The following is a 24,161-nucleotide window of genomic DNA, read 5'->3' on the forward strand; positions in this document are numbered from 1 at the left end:
CTCCCTCCTCCTGCTGCTGCAGGGAAGCCAGGGCTGCTTCCATCACCCCACTGCCTCCAGCCTCAAGGGCCCAGGAGCCTGGGACAAGCATCCTCCCACCCACAGCTGGTAGCTCCAGGGGAGGGGTAATTCTGCCTCGACTTTGCCAATTTTCAATTTTTATTATATTTTGTCAGCCAGTCACTGCAGTATATATTTCTAAGGCTAAACTCAAAGCTGAAACAGTCTTTATATCTAGGTGCCTGGTGCAAACTAAAGGTTTTATTTCCTCTTGTATTCCCCCTAAGAACCAGACGTGTGCATGGTGATGTCCAACACACGGGGTTTTGCAACAGGCTCCCTCCTGTTGAACTAGAGCTGCTGCTCAGCTGTCTGCCATGAGATCTCCAATTATTTCCAAAAGAGAAGAAAACAAGAGGAAGTTGAAAACTGGTCAGACTAGATGCCTTATTTATTAGAAAGAAGTTTTACTTAGAGGAGCTATTTGTGTAGTTGCTATGTCTAGATTTTTCAGTCTCTGCTTTCCTTGGAGGCAGTCATCTGAGAGATGCTCTTCAGTTTCCAGAAGACCAAGCTAATCACAGCCATGCTGAAGTAGGTCCACAGTTTCATTAATTCAAACTTAATTACAGCATGAAAGGTCTGAGAACCAACAGATCCACTGACATATTTTTTTAATCATTTTCTTCTCCTAAAGGTCTATTTTCAGGTTCAGAAACATCTTGCTATATACTAGTTTTGGTGTTTGCTATTTTTTAATAGCAAGAGTTATCATAAAGTCACATCTTACTCCTTGAGCATCCTCTGAATACAAACTAACACTTCATGGTGCTTTTCAGCACAGAGAAGCCCAGACAGCTAATGGCCCAGTCACCCTGACATCTCCCAAGAGAAGCCACCCCTCTCTGCACACAAAGCAAATCAAAACCAGCTTGGAAGGTAGGAAATAGCACTCTGGGCATTCAAACGGAAGGACTACGTCAGTACAATGTTAATGGAATTTTTGTCAGACTTCTCCAGAGTTGAAAGAGGCACAACATACCTGAACTGGTGGTGGGGAACAACAAAACTCTCTAGTACAGACAGACCTTAGAAACCATTAGCTTTTTGGAACAAGCAATAAACAGAGACATGAAAGAAATGAAGTATGAAAATAAACACAGATACTACATGAAAGAAGAAACATGTTAAATTACATTCATTTAAAAATAAACATTTTTCTTAACTGGTATTTGAAACTGCTTACACAAAGCTACAAAAACTTGCTTTCCCAGTATTTTTTCAAAATTTTATCCAAATGAGAAAAGATTCTCCAACACAAACAGTGCATCATTTAAGATTAATGCTTGCTCCCTGAAAAAAATAATGTATCCACTCATGCATTAAAAAGCTGATTTAAAAAAATCTAAACCCTTAATCAATCACTATTACAGTTTTCCTAGTAACATATTCATTAGAACAGACTGAAGGAAGTTGCCTTTAGGATCAAGCTGCTACACCCAAACAGCAAATGTCACTGCAAATGTATCCCCTTCCATACATTTCTCTTTACTTTCTTTGAAATAACTTCACCAACTGCACAGTTATAGACTTCTCAGCAAGACAAGAATTGAGAATTGCAGTTTTCTTATGAAGCAGTTTGGGATTGTCTATCCTTCCTACGACATGGTGCTTGTAAATTGTTTTAATGTGCTAGCTGGAGATTTTCATAATTACAGGATCTCAAACTGCAGAGGGATGGTGAGCATCATGACCTAATGACCTAAGCAATTAACAAATGACTCTCGATGTTCTTCAATGAATTTTCCATTTTAAAATGTTCTTGTTTTTTCTTAAGTAACTAGAATAATAATGGAATTCATGAAATCTGATCAAGGACAAAATCTAATGCTCTCCTCCGTTACTCATAATAGTAAGCACAAAACTACAGAAAGTTTTTGTAGATAATTTTCTAAGATAACACTTAATGACCATTTAGTATTAGCCTAGTAAGCAGAAAAAAATGCAAGCACCATCATCTTTAATGTGAGACAGCAAGAATATTATCCAAAAGTTTAGGTCAACTCAGTGAATTAACGACACTGACAAACAGAGATATAAAATAGCATTTATATTGAACACTTTATAAACATTATTGAAGCAATACAGTTTTCCTTTTCTTTGATTACATGACCATGATCTAAAAAATTGTGGGGTTTTTTTGGTTTTGGTTTGTTTTGTGTTGTGGGGGTTTTTTTGGTGGGTTGTGGGGTTTTTTTGGTGTTTGTTTGGGGTTTTTTTTGAGCCAACAATTTAATTATTACCGTCTACTTGAAAACAATTCTCAGGCAGGGAGATGATGAAAATTTGATTAACTGAAAATCAGTTTACAATGGAAAATTGTTTATTCCAGCCTATTTGTAATAATTAGCAGCTCATGGCATGTGATATTTCAATCAGTAATCAAAGGATAAAGGATGCTATTTCAAACATTCCACAAAGAAAGAAGAAAGAATCAAACCTGCTGCAAAACAATGAAATGTTCTGACTAATGGAATAATGGGTGATGGAACAGGTAGAAATCTGAAAATGCGACAGAAAAGCAGACCTCTTCTTAGAACTAGATGCAGAGTTTGTGCTGACTCCAGGAGGCATGTCGCTATAAAAAGAGTCGGCCTCTCCAGGCTTTTTTACATAATCTCCCTGGGGTATTTGTCTAAAGTATAATAAACATCGTAGAGTCAGAAAACATGACAGGCACCAGCATGCACACAAACATGCACAAAAATTAGTTTAAAAGAAAGAGGCGAGGCTACCGATCCATGAGGAAACTGTTAACCACACACAATATACCTATTAATAAATAATTCAGCCATCTAAGAGAAAACTCCCACGTACTTCTGGTATATGCAGAAAAGTGGATTATGTGGTTTTGGTATGGGAAAACAAGAAACATTTTGCTGATAAACTCTGATCATAGTTTTCAAAGTGAATAGTCTGTGGTTCTTGAGACACTGGAAACCAAGTTCAGATGTTTCAAATGGTTCATCACTCTGGTTGTGAAAAGCATCCCCAGGTGCAGTATAAATACTGCAGCCTCAGCTGAATGCCACCTGCATCAAAAAGGGGTTCAGGAAAGTGAGTGTTTTTTTCCTTCTGAGATAGATGCTTTCCACTTAATTTCTGTGATCATTACTGAATCCAAGAATAGCAACCTGTTGAGTTGTTTAGACCTCAGGATGAAAATACCCTCCAGTTTATTTACTGTTCTCTTGTGCAGGGGACCTCACACCAGCGTCAGAGGTTCTCAGCTTCTCACAATTACCACAACAGACTCAGTCTGCCAAGACGCATAAAAAGAATGACACACACATCCTTTTCCATCACTAGAAGCTCGGGTTTGGTGCATTACATGATCTATGCAGTAGAAAGTCCTAATCAAATTATGCATCTTTTTTACAGATGGTGAGTTCATTGCCAGCAGAAAAACTGCTGTGCAAATATTCCAGTCACAGTTCCAAGTTGCAAAATCCTCCCTAGTACAAGTACTTACTCTGAAAGTTGCCTATATCGTAATACCAGCAGCTTAGTTATCTATTCAGCCTTGCACTTTCCAAGGCCTTTTTGCTTTAGTCTGCCTCGTTAAGATGCACATTTATCAGAAGGCTGATTCACATTCAAATTGTGCCCAACTACAGACCTGAGCTGGGCTCTCTTCATTCCATATCTGAATTTCTAATGCTCCTGAAGTATTTAAAATATAGAATTATATGGCACATAAATCATTAGTGCAATGCAGTACTTCCACACTATTTCTTCTAATACCTTTTGAGTCTTGGTTCTTGTCCTGCTCCTGAGCGGGTACACCAGTGTGTTCAGCTCTGCTCCTCAGAGTTCCTCCAGCGAACTGTGCACTCACCACCCCATCAGAAATTACTCCTCCCACGTAACTGTGCCCTTTAAGCCACACTATCCCAGCTGGCAGAATCCTTGCTAATTTGCAGTTTTGATTATTTTCAGTCTACTCACTTCAGTTGCTTAGTACTACCAAATATAATTCCTTATGTAATGCTCGAAATACCTCAATGGCTTGTTTTCATCTTTATTCAAAGACTAATTGTAAAGAATCAAAAAAAAAAAAAAAAAAAAGGACACTGGAAACTCTGGTGGATGTCTGTTTTTTCAACTTACGGATCGCTCCTTGTACATAACCAAAATTATTGTGTTTAGAAGTCAATGTACATAATTTCATTTTCTGTACGAAGGAGATGTATTAATAAAGTATCTCTGTCACCTTCAAAAGCCTCAGCTTATGCTGGTTTCCACTCTGTCCATGCCCACAGACACAGCCACAGACTGACCGCATATACACAGCTCTCTGTCCATATACCAATTTCTGGAGATTTGATAACATTGGATTGATTAATATTCTAACACAAATATGTATGAGGCGGTTTCCTTCTGTATTTTGAACTTCTGGCTTCTCTGTCCTCAGCCAACACTGAAACATCCATAGTAGAGTGACTCGATGGCCTATTACATGCCATTGTGCAGCTCCAAATGCTCAAACTCTGCCTTGATTGCAGTGGGTAACATTTGCTACCCTCTCCATAAGGCTCAACTTCAATAGCTTTGCATTTTCCTTGTTACTGTTCCTGCCACCTATCTGACCTTGTACTACCCAAACAGCACCTGGTGGAGCTTTCCTGCTTTTTACCAGTATCCTAAGCCTGGCAGAGAAAGCACTTACACAGTCAGGGGAAATGGAGAACAGGCACAATAGGTACCAGCAACAAACAAAGCAGCAGCTTGGACCAGGACGTGGTGATACAGGCAGAAAACAGGAGAATCTGAGAAACTCTCTTATCTGGGGGGAACTGGGAGACGAAGGAGTCAACTCCTTTCCAGAAGACTGGTCTGCCAGGGACTGATGAAGGGAGGTGGTCTTCCAGGAGCCACACCTGAGTCACAAGGAACTGTTCGGATTTTGGCCACAATAATGAAGGGGTGAAAGCTCAGCCCTGTGCTGAAGACAGGATTGTGCTCTTAGCTACAAATCAATCAAACAGGGTGGAGGGAAGAAATGAGCTCTCCATTTGCACAGCAATTTAAATGCATTGTATTTTTAACTGCAAAGAAGCTCCAGAAATGAATTTGTCTCAAAAGGTTCCTGAACACCATGTTAATATTAATTATTCAATTTTCAGCCTCCCAAGAACACTTTCATCTCCAATAGCAGATTTTCAGTCTGTCTTATTGGAAATATTCTCCTGTTTTCCTGAATAAAATAGTCTGTCTCCAAAGTAAACACTATATTTACTACTGAGTCCAGTGAAATCAAGATTTCAAGCGATGCCTTTATAGAAAAAAATATCAAATTCATATATTCAAGGAAATATTGTTTAAAATATCATCATACGTCACTTTATTTTCTTTATAGCATGTAAATGAGCAAGAGAGAAGAAAAACTATTTCCAGAACTCTATAATATACATTCTATTACTTTTATCACATACCTCTGTCTTCTGTAGTTTCTTTCCATACAAAGAAAAGAGAAGAGAAAGAAAGAAGAATGAGTTATCAGTATGCAGGCATATATGGTCAATAAGAGAAACATAATGTATGCAGAATGAAAATTTTGCTCAAAATTTTTCCATAGAAAATGCTCCTGAAATAAACATAAATATACTAAATCTGAATAAACAAGGAAAATACATTAATGTTGACAGCTAAAGTCAGTGCTGAGTTCAGGTGCAGTTCATGATCAGTTTAAGTCTATTCACTGTGACGCTGCCAGTGAAAGCTGCACTTTTGCCCTCCACCTCCAAAAACTGATCCCACTGGATGGATGTAATCTCAAAATGAGCCCTTAACTTTTGGAGTTATACTCAAAATAGAAGTCTAGATTTTCAAATAACTGCCAGAAGCTGAGAGTGATATACCATGACAGCATAAGCCACATTTTTATTGTCCTAATCTTAACGTTTTTTTCCAAGTGCTTGTTTTCTTATGTATTTTTGAGCTGCCCTCAGTCTTACAAACGAGCAGGGGATGTGCCTGTTTGTTATGCCAAACCTGTGTCCCAGCTATAGCACTGCCCACGTCTCAACCTGCCCTGCCCTCCAAGCACAGCCAGGACCTGTGGAAGAAGGACTTCAAGAGCCAGCCTCAGTCAAATACAAGTGACAAAGTAAGTACCTTGAATCTTTTTTTCATACATGCAAAAAACCTCAATCCCTCTGTTTTTCAGAAGAAATTCACAAAAAGAGAAAAAAAAACCAGGTTAAAATAACCTATTTTGCCTCTTAGTGAGCGGAGCACTAACAGCTCTACACCAGGAGAGAACTTGCACCTTATTTGCAAACTACAGATCAACCTCTCTTACCAAAAAACATGCCTGAATTAATATCGGGTTAAGGTGACTGAATATAAACATCTGTTTAAGGAAGCCTATGGTTAAATGCTTTATTAATCTTGCTAAATTTACTTCATCATTAGGATATATTTATAATTGAATCACGCTCTATTATTGTATTGCCTTTGTCAGATATAGTAAAATAATAATCTGATTGTCTATGAAAAGAGAAAAGAAATAACTAAGAAACAGATTTCAAACCTGGATCAAGCTCTCCTACACCACATACACATGGAAGAACTACTTGAAAAATGCCAATACTATAAAAATGTATAAATGTAATCCAACTGAGATTTTTTTACATTATGTTTTAATTGTTCTTGTCATAACATAATCAGCTATCAGATGAAATAAACATATCTTAACGGTATTAAGAAGAACACAATTTACTTACTTGTAACCCCAACCAGTTATTCCTAAAACGAGAGCCAACACTAAAATTGTGCCAGCAATAGCCCCTATTATTATATTTGTGCTAACAACACCTGGAAACAAAAGAAAGGGGAAAAATATACAGGGTTTTAGGAGAAAAATATCAAAAAACCAGTAAATGTACTGTTTTTCAAAAACCTCCCTGGACAACTTTCCCCTTACACCCTTTTAACGTGCCTGGCAAATATATACTTACATTGGAATAAAAGTGACTTTTTTGTTTGTTTTTGCTCAAATCCCTGCCACAACTGAAGACACTAACCAAAGAGACATTCTAAACATGGTAAAACTGTCCCTCCACAAGGATTTATAATGAAGATATTCACACCCTCATTTTTCCACAATATCTTTCTCTCTTATGCAAGCCTAAAGATGAATGAAAACTTTCACTCAAAAAATGTAAAAACCTAAAATTTCTGTGCCATGTAATGAAATATTGACTCTTCAAATAAAAAACAGCCATGTAAGTAACACTACCTTTCCATCTAGATGTGAAAAGTCCCAGTAACTTCTTGCTTGTCCTAATCTATCAATATATTTAATAAGGCAACCAGATGATTGGACAAGCAAGGTACAACTGGACACACTGGTACCAGTCTTAAGAGGTGTACTAAATGCTTGTGAGTGGCACTGCTCACATCCAGCCCAGGTCTGTGATCTTATTCACAGATACCAAGTGTTTCTGCTGTGGGAGGAAGAGAAGGGAATGAGGCTCCTAATGCTGCATCGTGTTGAATGCTCACTGAAAGAGCTGGAGATCTACTTTTGCTTAATGAACCTTCCTCAAACCTGAACTTTTCCAGTTACTGGTAAAAATTATAACAACATACCTTTATTGATGGCATCTTTATCAAAAAACATGTCATCTTTGATGCGAGAACTGCAGTCGTCTCCTCCCCAGAATCGATCACAGACACACTTTATTTCATTGCTACAAACCTGCAACCAAAAGTGTAGCTCAGAATAAAGTAATAAAATTAATCTGTTCCCATAGTTAATACTGACAGTATAGGTACAGTCATATAGCACTGATTTTGTCTGCCTGCAAAATTTTGCAAAAAATTTTTAATATACCCCTATGTTAATTCATGTATTAGATATAAATGTATTATTATACCTTATATATAAATATATATATTTATATATACATATATACTTACATATTAAGTACATTAATATATTTAATGTAATGTTTATTTAATAGAGCCATTTATTATTGCTTTGAGAGACTGAACCTCAACGATTTTCTGGTTTGTTTTTTTTTTTTAAATATGATTAAGTGGTTAATTACACAGTGTAGTGTAGTGCAGAAGACAAAAGACATTATAAGAGAGCAAGAACTTTGATCTCAGCTCAGCTGTAGGGACCTGGATACTGTTTCAAGCTGTGTGAGGGACAAAGGGACTCGCCAGTGCCACATAAAAGCCATAAGCTGTGAACCAAGCAGAGACGCTGACACTATGCAAGAGCCAGCTGATTGTCCTCCTGAGCAAAGTAACTCACAGCCAACAAAATCCAAAACCTTTATGAACATCCTTGGCTCATGACATAATACAGACGGAATTAAAAAGAGCACTTGGAAGCACAGAAACCCAAGTTTCTTAGTTCTTGAACCTTTATATTCTCCAGTACATTGCCTGAGGAAACATCAATCAAGTTAGCAGAAGTGACAGCAGAAGAATCGACTGAGAAAAATTTTGCAAACTAATGCATAGTTACTGTGACTCATTGTTTAAGATGCATTATGTTTATTTATGTGCCTCCTCCCCTTTTCCTTTTCAAATACTTCTCCAGTATAAAGACTTCTAGAGTCATGCTGCTGGCTTCCCAAATGGTCTAGCTAGTACACTACATAATGCCAGATATTCAGCAAAAACAGAAAAAAGAATTAAACGGTACAAGAACATACACCATGTCCTGAACAGATTTGGCTGTCTGTGGTGCCTGGGCAGGTGCTGAAGTTGAAGGCCTCGATGGGGAGGCAGCGATGCTCAAGGCACACCATGTTCGGCCCGCACGGTGTCCCGTTCTCCACATAGCCCAGGTCAGTCTCCTCATCAAGCTTCACGTGGCCACCACTGTAAGACAACCAAGAGGACCCTGGAGACGTGTTCTGATTAGATGGGACTGCTTGAGAAACTGGGCTCGGGGCTGCTGCCTTCATTTCTGTCTGCGTTATACGATGCCCAGATTGAGCACTGGCCCTAACGTGAAACAAACCAAAACACAGTATATCTACGCCAAACAAATGTAATGGCGAAAACAAATACCATTTGTCCTGGGTAAGAGCTAGCTTGGATAAAACATTGAGTTTACTTCTGTAGGACTTTGTTTTATCTGACAGTTGTGTGAGGCTATGAGAACACAACAGGTCTATAACTGGGATTCAGATCACGTATGGTAATGTATTAAGCTGCTAGTTAGCCTTGGCAGTGCAGGCATATGTCCAAGTATTTTGAGTACATTAAGTACTTCACAAACATCAAAATATGTAAAATCACAAGGCCAGAGAAAAGCATTATGTCTCTACAGGTGAAGGTAACTACTACACACAGGGGACTGCAAAACAGCTGTAATCCCCACATGCAGCCAAGTTCCTGAAGCTTAACAAAAGCTGAGCTAGAATAACGGTTATGTGTTAATAAGAAGAATATTGTAATGGTAACAGTCATTCTCCACTTAGGAATGAGAAAGCTGCTTTTGCATGCAAGATGGATACTGATCATCTCTGTTTTGTTTTCAGGATTTCCAGTTACCTGCAATTGTAGACCTTTCCAAACTGCAAGACTGACGATGTGATTTCACCATCGAGTTCTCCAAGTCTGGGCACACTGGATATATTGGAGCACAGAAGGTATCCACAAAGCACATCCCTGCATTGAGAGAATAAACAGATACTCACTGAAAAAAAAAAAAAAAATAATCAAGGAAAACAGCCAATGAAAAACAAAGTGGTTTTCCTGGCTTGCTTTGTAACATGTTTGTTATTCTTTGCTTTTCGCCCACTGGCAGTAACTCCCATAAATAATGTCCTGTTTCCCAAGAAAATTATTCTCCTCGGAGCTTAGACTGGGAAAAGTGTCTTTTTTAAGACATATTATCAAAACATTCCGAGTAATAGCAAGCAGGGAGCTGTCAAGAACAAACCACATCAAATTGATTTAATATTCTATTAAGATACAGTAACTCGCCCTACAGCAGAAGCACTATTTACTGGCTTTAAGCAAACTCTCATATGACATGTATGTAAGAGAACTAGAGACTCCAAGTTTAATTCAGCTGTTGAAGGGTCTTTACAACCCATGTGTGGAAACTCGTGCACTGTCTGGCCACTTCCATATTACTGAATATTTTTTACTGCTGAGTTTGTAAAGGAACAAAAGTAAGCTTATCAAATCTGCACAAAAAAGTAAGAAAGGACAGTAGTTCACTTGTAGGCAGGATGAGAATTCAAATGGCATTGACAGAATGGAGAACTCATCTGAAAAAACAGGGTGTGGTTTGATGAGGACTGGAGAAAGGTTCAGAAATAGACAGAAATAATCATCTGCATAAATACAGAATGTGAAACAATGGTTTAGGCAGCAACTTGCAGGAAAAATATGTGGAGGGTTACAATATGATGAAAACTGAACCCAACTTAGCAATGCAATGGCACAGCTTAAAGGGTGAATGCCACAGAGACGAGAAACCACAGGCTGCTCTCCCCTGCACTGCTAAGCCTCACCAAGAGTCTGAGGACTACTCTTGGTCCAAGTGCTCCCAAAGCTCAGATGGTGCTCTCTTGTCAGACATCATCTCCTCTCAACACTCCTCTCCCTCCAGAATTTCCTGCACTAAGGTCCACAGAAGAAGGCCTGAAGTGTGTTCTGTACAGAGGCTTTTTGAGCCTCTTCATGCCAGCTAAAGAACTAGATCAAGGATAAAAATGTCACACCAGTTGTTTTCTAAATGGATCAACTTACTGCTTATTGCACTGTATCCAGGAGTCCTTGTCTCTTCCACAGTTTCCTTTCTCAGTCCCTTCAATATTCAGCTTCTCATAGCAGTACCTGTCAGCAGCTGTCACTTCTGAAAACAGAAACAAATCTCTTCTAAGATGATGAAGACTACAAAAAGCCAGGTCCTTGGAAATGAAGGTGCACACTCAAAGCAAGCAGAGCTCTCCAATCTGTGAACTGCAGTACCAACAGTCTGTGAAACTCCGCACAGTTTTCTCAATTGAAAGATTTATGTTGGCACCACAGCACTATTTTACGATTTCATTCAGATTGGACATGGTTTGTTAGTCCAAAATGTCCAGAAGCCACTGGAATAAATGAATAAGTACGAGTATAGGCTTCCTACGGTCTTGTCAATGAGAAGGCAAACCTAAGACCAGAATAATCACCAGTAAGTTTACCAACACTAGAAAAAGAGTTGGGAAAGGATGGAAAGACAAAATGAGGAGGGAAGAGGGGGAGGGACATACAGACCTAGCTGTTTTTAATGTTTTGAAGTATGTCTCTTCCATAATTTTTCTCAGCTAGGATAATCTTTCAAGCCACATGAATGACAATCAACTTAGAAACAAAAACAATCACTCACTTTCACCCCAGATATATTTACACTGTCGGTCCCTGGTTTTACATCTTCCTCCAAAACAAATACCCTGGAAAGAAAGAAAAGACACAGAAAAAGTTTCAAATAACTTGATTTTCCAAAATATGTATTTGTTTAATATACAGATTTATCACATGAGTTTTATTGAGGCAACTAATATGTCATCCTACTTCCTGTTCATATAAATGCTCATCTCCAAAATAAAACTGAGACCCAAAACTCAGGAATGTCAGCAGAATGGTCCCAGGTGACTTCCAAAGACCTTAAATAAAAATCTATAAAAAGCAATCTATAAAAGCAGAAGAATGTAAAACAAATTGAAGTACTAATTACCTGCTTGTTATCACACGAATATCCATCCATTTTATGAATATTGGGAGAACACTATAGAAAGAGAAAATAACTAATACATCATAGATCAGACAAGCATGGAAGCAAAGCATACAACAAATGTCATATGGAAAATTATTTCAGTATCGTGCTTTTTTTTTTTCAGTATCAGCAAGTTCAGTATAATTTTTATACACCTTACTGTACAAAACAGTAACATTCATAGTGATGGAGAGACTACAGGTGTGGCTTAGACTACAGGTGGAGCTTTTTCATCTCTTGAAGATATAAAAATCACCTGACTGGAATTTCCTGTGCAGTTCTCTGCAATATCACAATCATTCACTGCTTCTCGGCACAAAACTCCTTTAGGTTCAAACTGGAAAAAAAAAAAAGGACAGAAAATTAGTGTCTTTGTTTCTCACTATCTCGCCTTAAATGCAATGATTCCTTACAGTTTTAACTAAAATAAAAAATGGGAAATACTCATATGCTGAAAGAAGCAGGAAGACGCTACCTGGTGCAGATGTTGCACCACTGCAGCCACCGGCCATTTACTGGTGCAAGTGGTGCCGCTCTCTCCGGCACCCCCTGCCAGGTGCCCCATGCACGGGGCTCAGCAAGATAAGTGCTCTCCCGGGACACAGGACCCCTGGGGTTTATCAAACCAAAACTGCAGTGGCTTGCAGCATTATCTTGACCAGGTCATTGTGCCTTCTTGTGACTATTTTACTCTTTATAAAACAGGGAGAGGGATCCTGTTGTTCTCTGTAGGGATGAAGAATGCTGCAAAACTCTAGGTATAAACACTATGGTTATTATAATGCCCCATTACTGTTGCAGAACAGAAACTATTAAAAAATGTACTGAATTCTGTACAGTTTGACACCGTTTTCTAAGTAAGCAGATATTTAACCATGAAAAATGTACCAGTGACCTAACATAGGTATTTTAGTTAAAGGCTTCTATGCTAAGTCTCAAGACCTTTAAAAGTAGAAAGACATTCCATTAGTGGCAATTATTAGATTGTCTGGCCATGGACATAATACAGACTCCTGATTTTGCCTGAACACTTTCTTAAGCCTGCGATAACCAGTTCATTTTGCAGCTCTGTGACTTTCTTTCCAGATCTGCATGCTCACATAATTTTTGGGGACACCTGCTAACTCTGGTGTGAACGGCCATATACTGGTGGAAGAACAAGACTCTGGTACTTCTCAGCCTTCAGCTTATCTTTTTCCTACCAGTCTCTGGAAAAATGTGGATAGTGGTGTTGTCAGAGACACTACAGGGTGCTGGGATGTCCAGGCACCATGTGTTCCTAGCAATCCCTCCTTCACTCCTGCTTTCAGGAAGGACATTACAGGGGAAGGTAACCCCAAATTTCTGTTGTTCTGATTAACATCTGCTAGGGACACATGTTTTGCAAAATCTTCCCTTTCTCTTCACTGGCTCACCCTCATCTCTCTGTATGTAAATTCTTGCCTCATTTGCAAAAATAACATAGATACAAAGAAGCTTATATTTTTTTCTGAGTCTTTAGTATGGCGCCTATGTGACTTGGAAACTTGAACAAAATTCACCCACACTGGCAATGTGCTTTTTTTTAATATATTACATTAAAAAAATGAATGTGCTTATGGAAATGTGATCTGTTCCAGCATAGTCTGTGCTTTTTCTTTTTTTAACAGTAAGATGAGCACAAAGTCAAGAATGTGGTTCACAGTTATTACTGATGTTCCTCCTAAGGAAATTAAACCTTCAAATGCCCACAGACAAAGATAAAAATATCACAGATAGTACACCACAGTTTTAATAACATTAATAATAATTATCACTATCACTACTAAATGAGCATACACAACTATTTGAAGTCACATTCAGCTGGTCTCTCTTACAGCCAAGATCTGGCTAAACCTCCTTTTACTATTTACTGATGTATTATGAAGAATACCTTATAGTTTACATAGGGCTTGATTGATTCCCTTTACTCAGTGGGATTTCAGTCAGTTCAAACATAAGGAGAAACAGGCAGATCTAACTGAAACTGAAGTCAGGTGTCTTAAACGAACACTTCTAAACAATTCTGCTAGCTGTGTCTTTGGGTTTTTTTTACTCTATCCTCCTCTCAGGTGCTCTGTGGTATGATGTTCTCATTCAGTCTCATGGGGCAAATCCAGAGCAACACATAAGGCATTGGGAACGGTGCACAGGTAAGGATGTGTGTGTTTAAAGAAGGACATCTAATGAAACCTCGTGGAACTTCAACCTTATTAAAACTTCTCTGAAACTGGAAGGCTTTCATTCACCTCTGCATTTGATCACAGTCCCTGCCCCAAGAAGCCAAGCCTAAAAGACAGAGAATCCACCCAGACAAACCAGTTTTCAGCCAGTTTTTAAAGGGAAGCTATTAGAAAAGGAACCACAAGGTCTGCAAGGAAAAAGAACTGCTGTGGTGCCTATCTATAGCACCTGGATGCATTAGCACCAGGGTGCTGCAGTAAAGGTCACCACCCTTACCCGGCACTTGCGACAGCAAAGCCCGTTGCTGCACTGGGATCCCGCCGTCAACGTGCAGGTGTTGCAGCACTCTCCTCCTTCGCTGGCACACTCCTGAGGAACACACACACTTAGAATACATGGAAAAAGCAGATGAGCTCCAAGCTCTCTTATTACTTCTCATGTTAGCAGGCTACCTGAACAGATTTTTAACCAGCTTTTAGGCACCCGAAGGCAGAAAAAGGCATACACTGTGGGGCATGAAGCTGCTGTTTGCAGCAGAAAATAATTTTTCTAACTTCACAGTGCCAATCATTAAATAGTGACATTTTAATACTGACCAGAGGCATGTTCCCATCTAGGAAAATACTTTCTTTAACATCTTTTAAGGTCTGATTCTGAATGGGTAGCTATTACTATTGCTCTTCCAAATCTGTGTGGTGATAAAAAAGCTGGCTGACATTGAGAAAACATGATGGAAAAAAATAAGAAATGATTAATCCTTTGCCAAAAGATGTTAACATTGCCTGTCTTCCTCCACTTCATGTTAACAGCAGTGATGGGCAGCACCATGTCCTAGAGAATTTAGCTGCTATCTTAAAGTACGTTGCACTTACTGCTATCGTCCCACAGTCACACTCTTCTCCATCTTCCACAAAGCCATTGCCACATTCTGGGGGATCCAGAAGCTGCAGGACAAAATCAGAAATCAAAGGGCATGTCTCTCCTCATGTAATCATTGTCATATTTACTCTGTACAACATTTTTTTTAGCTAGCAGTGCAAAGACATTAACCAAAAGCCAGTACCTACAACTCAGGAAGAAGCAGACTAGAAACACAAATAAATGCAGAGAGAACTAATAATACTGTGAACTAATTCGGAAATATTGCCAAGTCACATAGTGTCTTCTGTGCATGAGTGCCACTTCTGCAGCAGATTCAGTTTGAGCAGAATCCACAATCAAAAGCAAAAGGTGTGACAATAAATGAAAAAAGTTTCATTATTGTCACAGGAGTTGCAATTGCTGCTTTTCTAGATTCAGGCAATGAGAACTGTGTCACAGGTTGAGGCCTGCATTATACCTTCAGAAGGAATAGCCATTAAAAATTTCGCCCTTTCTGAACATGTGGCTCAGAAATGCAGGGAGAGGGGAGAGGCTGGGTTTCTTTGTCGTTTTTTGTTGTAGTCAAATGCTTTTCCTTTTTTCTCTACCACAGTTGGGAACTGCCAGCGTTTTCCATAAGCATGTGTCACAGGCAGATGAGAAAGTATAGCTGGTGAGGCTTCCTGCCTTTCCCTTCAGCCCCCACACTAAACTGTAACTTAAAATGTCTACATCTGTATACTTCACAGAATTCTTTCCTAGGGGCAAGATTCGATCACCATTTTTTACATAGGACCCCATGCTATGCTCTCTTTTAGTGACATACTCTGTTCTTTGCAGTTTCATTGTTTCCTGTTTCGTAAAATTTCTAAAGGTAATTTTTTTTTTTTCCTTTGGGCATAAGAAAACATAATGGTAGCTTTTATTACATAAACGAGAAGGCATTTAAGTGTGTCACCAAGAATAAAATTTTGCAGATTGTCCTCTGAGTTCTCCAATTAAACTGGGATCGTTCCAGAAACCACTTTGCTTATGAGCCATCTGCACAAATACATTGCTCGTGGTGTAGAATGTGTCTCAATCTGGCTGCTGCCTTTCTGCCAGTAGCCCACAGGATGGAGCATCACCCAGTATACTTCACTGTGCCACAAACCAGCCCCAGGCTTGTGGCACAAGACTGATGTGCTATTATTAGATCCTCCTATTGACATGGAAATTTGACTGCAGCATGAAATGCATATGTAGAATGTTACATTAAATGTAAGCAAGCAGTTATCTTTTAGAATTATTAAAAAGTTGTTAAAACTGCTTGTTTCCTATATATTTTTACAGATGTCTTAACTTCTTCGGTATTTCTAGGTGTGCTGCTCAATACAGACAAGTAGATGGAAATAACAGAGTGTCCTGCCCTGAAACAACTGGCCAATCTGCTGCAGTACATAGGGACAGCTAACTATGAAATGGAAGAAAAAACATGAAAAGCAAATTGGATAACTTTTCCCAAAAAGTGATATAATTCATCCATTAATTTAAAAGGGCGTGTGCCCAATTTACTCCACCAATCACTGATGTAATTTTCCAGATCACAGCTGATCTTACAGTGTAGTGCTGTTGAACACTGCACCTGGTCACATCAGTTTTCCTTTATCTCATACTTCTTGAAAAGCAAACGTAAGTTTGTGTTTCATCACCCTTGCTAGGAAACAGATATTTGACAGCCTTGTGAATTAGGCAGACATCCACTGACAATAACTTTAAACCAACCCAAACAACAATACATATAACATTATAAATAACCTTGGCTTCCACATCTGAGTTTCACATTTCCATATGCCATTAGAAAAAATTGTAAATGCTGCAAATCTAAGCTGGGATGAGAGTAACTGTTGGGTTCTTTTTCCAAGTGACAGATGTGTAAATGAACTTAATTGCTAAAACAAGCCCAAGTAAGACACATTACACTATGGAAAGAATCCACTCAGCAAAGAAATGAAACCACCAATGTTTCTCTCCACCTTTAATGAGATGGAGAAAAAGCAGACTTCTAAAATGCAAATGCATTTTAAAGGATGGGAAATTTTACATCTTCTTATTGAATTACAGTTCTTTCTACTTTAAGTGATACATTCTTTCATGAAAGGAGATCTTTGAGAGATAAGCAGACAGCTTATCCAGATTTGCTGCCTTGTCTACCTCTCTCTAATATTAATTGAAATTCTGTGGCTGTCAGAAGATGCACTTCTCAGCCACTCCAGGAGGAACGTGCATCACTACAGGATTGATTTTTTCCTTTTACATCTGTGACCACCTCAGCGATCAACTCTTTTTTCCACATTGGACTGTCTTTCTGCCTTAGCCTCTTTCCTCTGCTTGTTGAAAGACAGACACTAAGTAGAATATAACATTAATTACATATAGAAATGAGTCAAGATCATTATCCTGATTACTTTACACTTTAAAACATTCTTCAATAAGTGGAGCAGGAATACTCTGAAACCCTGCTGCAAATCCTCCATTATAGAAGCACCTGCATCTTGGCTGGAGTTTCTTTAGTCCAGTTTTGTATTTATTTCCCTCAAATTTCTCAGTACATCATTTCATATCTTCAAATCTTTATTTGCATCTCTTAATCTTCCTGCATGTGAATATACTTGTTTAGCAGGCCAAAACTGAGGCAAGACAAGCAAAGAAAAAAGGAATACTATCTCAAGAGATATTCCCACTTCTCCTGATTTTGTTCTTTAGAGGAAAATTCGGAGTGTATGGGACAGTCATTCAAGTGGGTCCTGATACCTTTGTAGCTCTCCCACCCCCAGGCCTTCAGGGGAACGAAATACTCTGCTAATGAGATGAGGTACAGGGGCACAGAGGACCAGGGGCCAGTAGAAATTCACCAACCTTCCCCAAAAGGGGGACTACCCAACACAAGGCAGGGCTGTGCCCAGCCACACGCACTGGCCTGGAAGGAGCTAACACAGGGCTAACATGATCTGAGCCCTTCTCACCAGACATTTCTCCCCCAGGACACGTGGTTCAGGGGATGACAGACCCTGGTCATCGTGATGGAGACCTTGTGGGCAGCACCTGGGAGTGATGGGCGCCCAGCAGCAATGGGATCTCCCAGTGTCTGTCCCCTACTCCTTGGGCCTTTCTCCCTTGATCTGTCTCTTCCAGCATTAGAAAAACTAGTCCCAGTTTTCAAACTCTGTTCTGAAAGCCACTGTAAAAACTCTGCTTTCTCCACTAGGGAGAATTCCACAACCCCAGGTAACCGCTGGTGCCTGCAAAGCCACGGGGCTGCAGGGCTGTGCATCCCCTGCAGAGGCTCTGGGAGCTGTGTCTTCATTTTGGGACAGATGTGAAATAAAAGGAACAACTTCCAGAGATTTGTACCAACAGACATCAGTTCAAAACAAATTAGAATTCAAGCTGTGCAAAAGTTTACCAAGACACTTGAGATCTCAGCAAATAAATTCAGAAACATACTATATTTAGAATATTCAGAACAAATTGCATGAGGAATGGTTCTAAATCAAAGTCTATTGGAACTCTGCAGGACATGAAACCATACATTACAAATTTATTTAAATATAATTTCCTATGAACTAAAATCAGCTACATTGACATACATGTGACCAGAAAACTTAGAGAGAACCAGAAATAGCAAAGTTATAGGTGTGGGGTTTTTTTCCCCAACATTATAATTTTCATTCTTCTTGGTTTTATCTAAATTAGAAAAATAATAGAAATAACACTCAATAATAAGGTAATGCTTACTTTGGTTGGTTTATTGAAAAGGCAGGCTCCGCCTCCATTGTTTAAAAATTCATGATACTCTTCAATATCACACTTGGAGAACTTGCTTGGAAGATAATACCTGCACAGAAAAGAGATAGTAGGATTACTTTCCATAGTGCTTTTTATACTATATTTACTTATTTTTTAAATAAGCGGTGAAATATAATGTTATATTTCAGAAAAAGTACAAAAACACACTGCTCGGAATCAGAGTGACTATCTGCTTGTAACACCGATTTGCAAATAATTTTAGTAAATGACAAATAATTTCAACAATTACACAGAGCTCAGGGAATGCAAGAGGTCTAAAACATTTCACTAAGTTATTTCATGCAAAATACCATAGATCTTATTACACAGTGTGTAGTTCTCACAAACATTCCCTGTTCCGCTAACGGGCCTGATCTCAGAAATACTTTTATTTCTTCCCGCACACACAACAGGAGACAAAGATTTCTCATGTTTCATTTCCCCCTTACATGAAATCGCTCTCCTGGCCCTCAGAAATTTTATATAATAGAATTATGCCATTTTAAAACATGCTTCTAACAAACATCAGTTAACATTTCAGCTTCCCTTTCTCCTGTGTTCCCCTGAATGAATTTCATTCGAGTACAGAATGCCCACCTGAGGCACAGCACACTACCCAAAAACAAGAGGATGCAGAAAAACCTTCCATGGATCCTTTGCACAGGGAAATAATTTTTCCCAAAGTAACTTAAGTGATCTTTTTATTTAGGTCCTTAGTCATAAAAGTACTTATGCTTCAAGTCTCAAGGGTTTTCCTGTATTAGCTCATCACTGGATAAAAATACTAACAGAGAATGTGGGATTCATCAATCTTCATCAATAAGCTAAATAAATACAAGCTTTTTTGTATATCTAATTATTTGAAAGGTTTAGACTTCAGATAAAGAATTTAAAGACCATTAGATAAGGAATCACTTTTTCAAGAATCAAGAATGCTTCTCAGATGGGCTTTTTAACATACTAAAAATCAGAAAAATCATACGTATTACGTTTTTAGGTAGACAAAGTGAAAAAGGCACACATTCACACTTCCAAAGAGCTTTGAATGAAATATCGTTTCTTGTTCAAAATTGTTTTGAACAAAGTTATTGTGAAAATTTGCAGGTCAGTTTAAAATTAATTTAAACATTTAGAGTACTGTCTATATCTAAAACTAGACTACCATTTAAATCATACACATGACAAAAGACAAGCCTGTAATATGAAGAATTAGGGTCTGAATGCACTTGTTAAAAAGCTTCAAATTTCATCAGCAAAAATGTGTTGATTCACTAGTCCTTAGAGAAAAATCTCTCCAGTGACATTACATGTGGATATAAGCATACTCAGCCTCCAACAGGAACAGCTTTTCTAACTTTATCATACAAGCTAGGGGATAACAAATGATAGATATAGGTGAAAGATTCCAACAGAAACACTGAAAAGGAGACATACGTAAGAAATTTGATAATAGGATTTCAAGAATTAAGATGTGTCATTGTCTGTTCCCACAAATCAACAGCACACTTGCAAGAGAAATTAAGCTAAACATGCTTCTGGTTCCTTGCAGCAACCTGGCTTGGCTGCTGAGCCCTGTGCTTTGTGAGTTAAACCAGCGGTCACCAAAAACCCCCACATGTCCTCTCATTAACTCACTTATTCTCACATTTCTCTGAGAGTGTCTTTTCTGCACGTGTTGGACAGCTAACACCTTACTTTCTGAAAAATCATTCACAGAAAATATTCCGCTAACCACAAAAGGCAAACATTTTCACATTTTTCCTTTATGTCATTGCATGAAGGACATGACTTTTCTCTAGCAAAATGCCTTACCCTGTGTCTCCCATTATGCATCCAGACCACGTGTCCTCACACTTACACTCACCTGACAACAAGAAAAAAAATTATATCTCAGTTTGTGCAAATTCAAATAATACATTTCTTATTACAAAAAGTATACTGTAGTCAATTCCATTTCATATTTAAATACAAGTTGAAAATAATAATTTGCTGGTTTATTGCACACCATGGTTTAAGTGTATCGGTGCGTGCTGAATCCTTTATTTCAAAAACTATGATTTTATGCAATCCTGAACTCTGAAGATATGTCTTTTTTTTTTTCTTTCCTTCTCTTAAAGTGAAGTTAGGGGTAACTGCAGCATCAGCCTCCAGCACTTGTCAGTAATGAGTCAGCTCTCCTGCCTTCTCCTGTGTCATGATATTTGATTCCCAGATTTTCAGAGGGAAAAAGAAAGAATCATTTTAAGCCTTCTTCTAGTTTTTTAGTTCTCTTCTACTGCTACGCCAAAGTGACTACAGAAATCTTCACTTGGGAAAAAAAAAAAAAAGCATACAAAAATGCATAATACAGTCTGTAAGCACAAGGCAGTACAGCAGGATCCAGCTGTACCGATCCCTCTGCTCTCCCTCTCCTCCAGGCTGCCGGGCATCGCTTGGCTCTGCTCTCAGCCCTCCACTTTCTAAACAGTGACTGGTGTCCGCTTCTGTATATATACTTTTATCTTAATCCAATTTGTCTTACTGTAATACATGAACATAAGCTGATTGCTTCCATTTTAAAGTACAATTCAAAAGGAAACAAGGCTCTGTCCAACAGTTGCATTCTCCCCACTTCCACCAAAACCATGTCCTGCCTCTCTGCTCAGCCATAAGAAACGGAACCAACACCATTACCATTTTCACTTTGACCCTGCCCCTATGTCAAGTTACTAATATGTAGCTGGAAAATGAATACTGAACATGTTGCTAGCATAGAGAGCCCACCCTACATTTTTCAAAACAAAATCACATAAACTGCAAAAACCTTTAAGGGCAGATGCATCTCTGCAGTTTATACTGTCTTTACAATGCCTGAAAACAATGTTCACCTTAGCAGTGTTTGATTACTCAATATACTAATTTTTATTTTTTTTTTTTAATAGAACGTAAGCCACACAAGTATGCATGACCCAATATCTAAGCACTTCAATACTGAATTGTTTACAGAATCACAGAATGTTAGGGATTGGAAGGGACCTCAAAAGATCATCTAGTCCAATCCCCCTGCTGGAGCAGGAACACCCAGATGAGGTTACACAGGAGTGTGTCCAGGGGGGTTTTGAATGTCTCCAGAGTAGGAGACTCCACAACCTCCCTGGGCAGCCTGTTCCAGTGTTCTGTTACCCTCACTGACAAGAAGTTTCTTCTCAAATTTAAGTGGAACCTCTTGTGTTCCAGTTTGACCCCATTACCCCTTGTTGGTTGTTACCGAGAAGAGCCTGGCTCCATCCTCATGACACTCACCCTTATTAATGTTTACAAATATATAAAGGTCACCCTTCAATCTCCTCTTCTCCAAGCTAAAGAGACCCAGCTCCCTCAGCCTTTCCTCATAAGAGAGATGCTCCACTCCCTTAATCATCTTCATTGCCCTGCACTGGACTCTCTCCAGCAGTTCCCTGTCCTTCTGGAACTGAGGGGCCCAGAACTGGACACAATATTCCAGGTGTGGTCTCACCAGGGCAGAGTAGAGGGGAAGGAGAACCTCTCTCAACCTACTAACCACTTCCCTTCTAATACACCCAAGGATGCCATTGGCCTTCCTGGCCACAAGGGCACAGTGCTGGCTCATGGTCATCCTGATGTCCACCAGGACCCTCAGGGTCCCTTTCCCCTACACTGTTCTCTAATAAGTCATTCTCCAACTTATACTGGAACCTGGGGTTGTTCCTACCCAGATGCAAGACTCTACACTTGCCCTTGTTATATTTCATTAATTTTTTCCCCGCCCAACTCTCCAGCCTGTCCAGGTCTCGCTGGATGGCAGCACAGCCTTCTGGTGTGTCAGCCACTCCTCCCAGCTTGGTGTCATCAGCAAACTTCAAAACTATATTATTATTTTAATCACCTGTTGTTCTCCATGTCCTGGGATTTCCCATAATATGGAAGTAGAAAATTAGAATATTCCAACATTGTTAGAAACATGGGTAAAAAACACCTATCAGAGAGACACTGATAAAATCCTCCACCATTTAAGATTTTCTCTTGAGAGAGAATGAAAAACAAACAAACTTACCACTGAGAAGCTTTCTTCTGTCTGAGAAAATGCCAATGTTTTGGGCCAAGGTCTGTGCCAGGGTAACTGCCATTAGGTCTGGCTTTCCAAACTGAAAGAAACAAGCAAGGTAGAAAGAGTAATCAGTTGTGCACAGGTACCTCAGATACAAGTGAAGCTTTTCTCATTTCAAAGCAATGAAAGGCAAAATCAGATGCACGATGTTAGATTCTTACTTCAGAGCAGCTAGATAATGGACAAGTGAGGAAAACTAAACACTGGATTATGGATAAGTTAAGTAAGAGAAAGCCTGTTTCTTTCTTGCCATTGTTGCTGCAAGTATGAATGATGGGGTATTGCAGAATCTGCTGAAAAGTATATTTGAATCCATATCTGACTTTATTTGCTCATCACTCTCCATTGAGACATCCCTTCTGTAGAGCTGCACTAAAACCCTGGATCAGCAAAGCAGCAGCAAGATATTTGAGGAACATGTCTGTGCTGATAAATTCTGTGCAGATAAATTTCCACCGCTTTTTGCTCATAGCCCACCTACCTCATTCACACCTCCGCCTTTAAGCAAGGAGCAGATTCCACCAGTGTGGGCTACACCGCTCCGACTGCTCTGAAATCGGCTCCCCCTTTGACAGGAAAAAAAAAAAAAAAAAGGAAAATAAAGTTTACCCCGCTCAGCCCATGAGTTTTGTACCTATCAACCCCAGTATTCACCCTTCTGATTTCCAAATGAGAAACTGGCATTTGCAGATGCTGGTTGCCACCTCTACACTGCAAACTATGCAAAAACAAAATGGGGAAAACAGATAACCACTCACAAACCTCTCAGGACCAATCGTCTCCAGAAAAGTTATACCAACTTCCCTCCTCCTTCTCAGACTACCTAACATAAGAAAGCATAAGAATATGGGGACTATTTTGCCATTTTTTATCAGCCTTTTGTTCGCTGACACACTGCTGCAGTAAGTGACCTCCGCTGGCACATGTTCCAGACAGCGCAGGAGACGGCAGCACATGGGCAGTGCATGGGGGACTAGTAAAAAGACGTGTCTGGTTGGGCAATGCTGATGTGGAAAACTCAAATGCAGATGCGTTAGTGGCTCCCTGAGGCAGAGGTAGGCGAAAACTCCCTGGAACTTCAGGTGATCTCGTCCAGAGGACAGATGCACTCTAAGGCTAAATCTAATCACCTCTTTGGTGCTGACCACATCAGCACAGGTGACTGCCAGTTACGGTAGACAAAATATAATCTGTTCCACTTCAGAGGACTGATCCACCTGAGCTACACCAAATTGTTTTTTTCAAAGGCAAACTGAAAAACAACAAGGAAGAATACAATAACTCAGCTAACTGTGCTGAAGGTGGAAATTAATTTGTAACCAGTGTACCATCACACCAGTCAACCTCATCTCCCAACTTGGC

At 39.2% G+C, this 24,161-nt stretch overlaps 1 protein-coding gene across 1 annotated transcript in view; it reads right to left on the reverse strand.

Annotated features, from left to right (window-relative positions):
* ADAM22 (ADAM metallopeptidase domain 22) overlaps positions 1–24,161 on the reverse strand; it is a gene marked incomplete at both ends in the record, with an annotated part of 128,497 nt that overhangs the window by 15,734 nt on the left and 88,602 nt on the right. The window contains 16 exons of the mRNA XM_080338491.1: positions 2,501–2,695; positions 5,496–5,513; positions 6,789–6,879; positions 7,657–7,765; positions 8,736–8,904; positions 9,583–9,699; positions 10,792–10,897; positions 11,414–11,477; positions 11,762–11,812; positions 12,057–12,137; positions 14,279–14,371; positions 14,875–14,946; positions 18,641–18,740; positions 20,504–20,555; positions 22,746–22,836; positions 23,281–23,365. Of these exons, the coding sequence (XP_080194617.1) occupies positions 2,501–2,695; positions 5,496–5,513; positions 6,789–6,879; positions 7,657–7,765; positions 8,736–8,904; positions 9,583–9,699; positions 10,792–10,897; positions 11,414–11,477; positions 11,762–11,812; positions 12,057–12,137; positions 14,279–14,371; positions 14,875–14,946; positions 18,641–18,740; positions 20,504–20,555; positions 22,746–22,836; positions 23,281–23,365 (1,494 nt within the window). The remainder of the gene's footprint in view (positions 1–2,500; positions 2,696–5,495; positions 5,514–6,788; positions 6,880–7,656; positions 7,766–8,735; positions 8,905–9,582; positions 9,700–10,791; positions 10,898–11,413; positions 11,478–11,761; positions 11,813–12,056; positions 12,138–14,278; positions 14,372–14,874; positions 14,947–18,640; positions 18,741–20,503; positions 20,556–22,745; positions 22,837–23,280; positions 23,366–24,161) is intronic.

The sequence above is a fragment of the Nesoenas mayeri genome (assembly GCF_963082525.1).
Source record: "Nesoenas mayeri genome assembly, chromosome: 2".
In the NCBI taxonomy this organism is placed as follows: Eukaryota; Metazoa; Chordata; class Aves; order Columbiformes; family Columbidae; genus Nesoenas; species Nesoenas mayeri.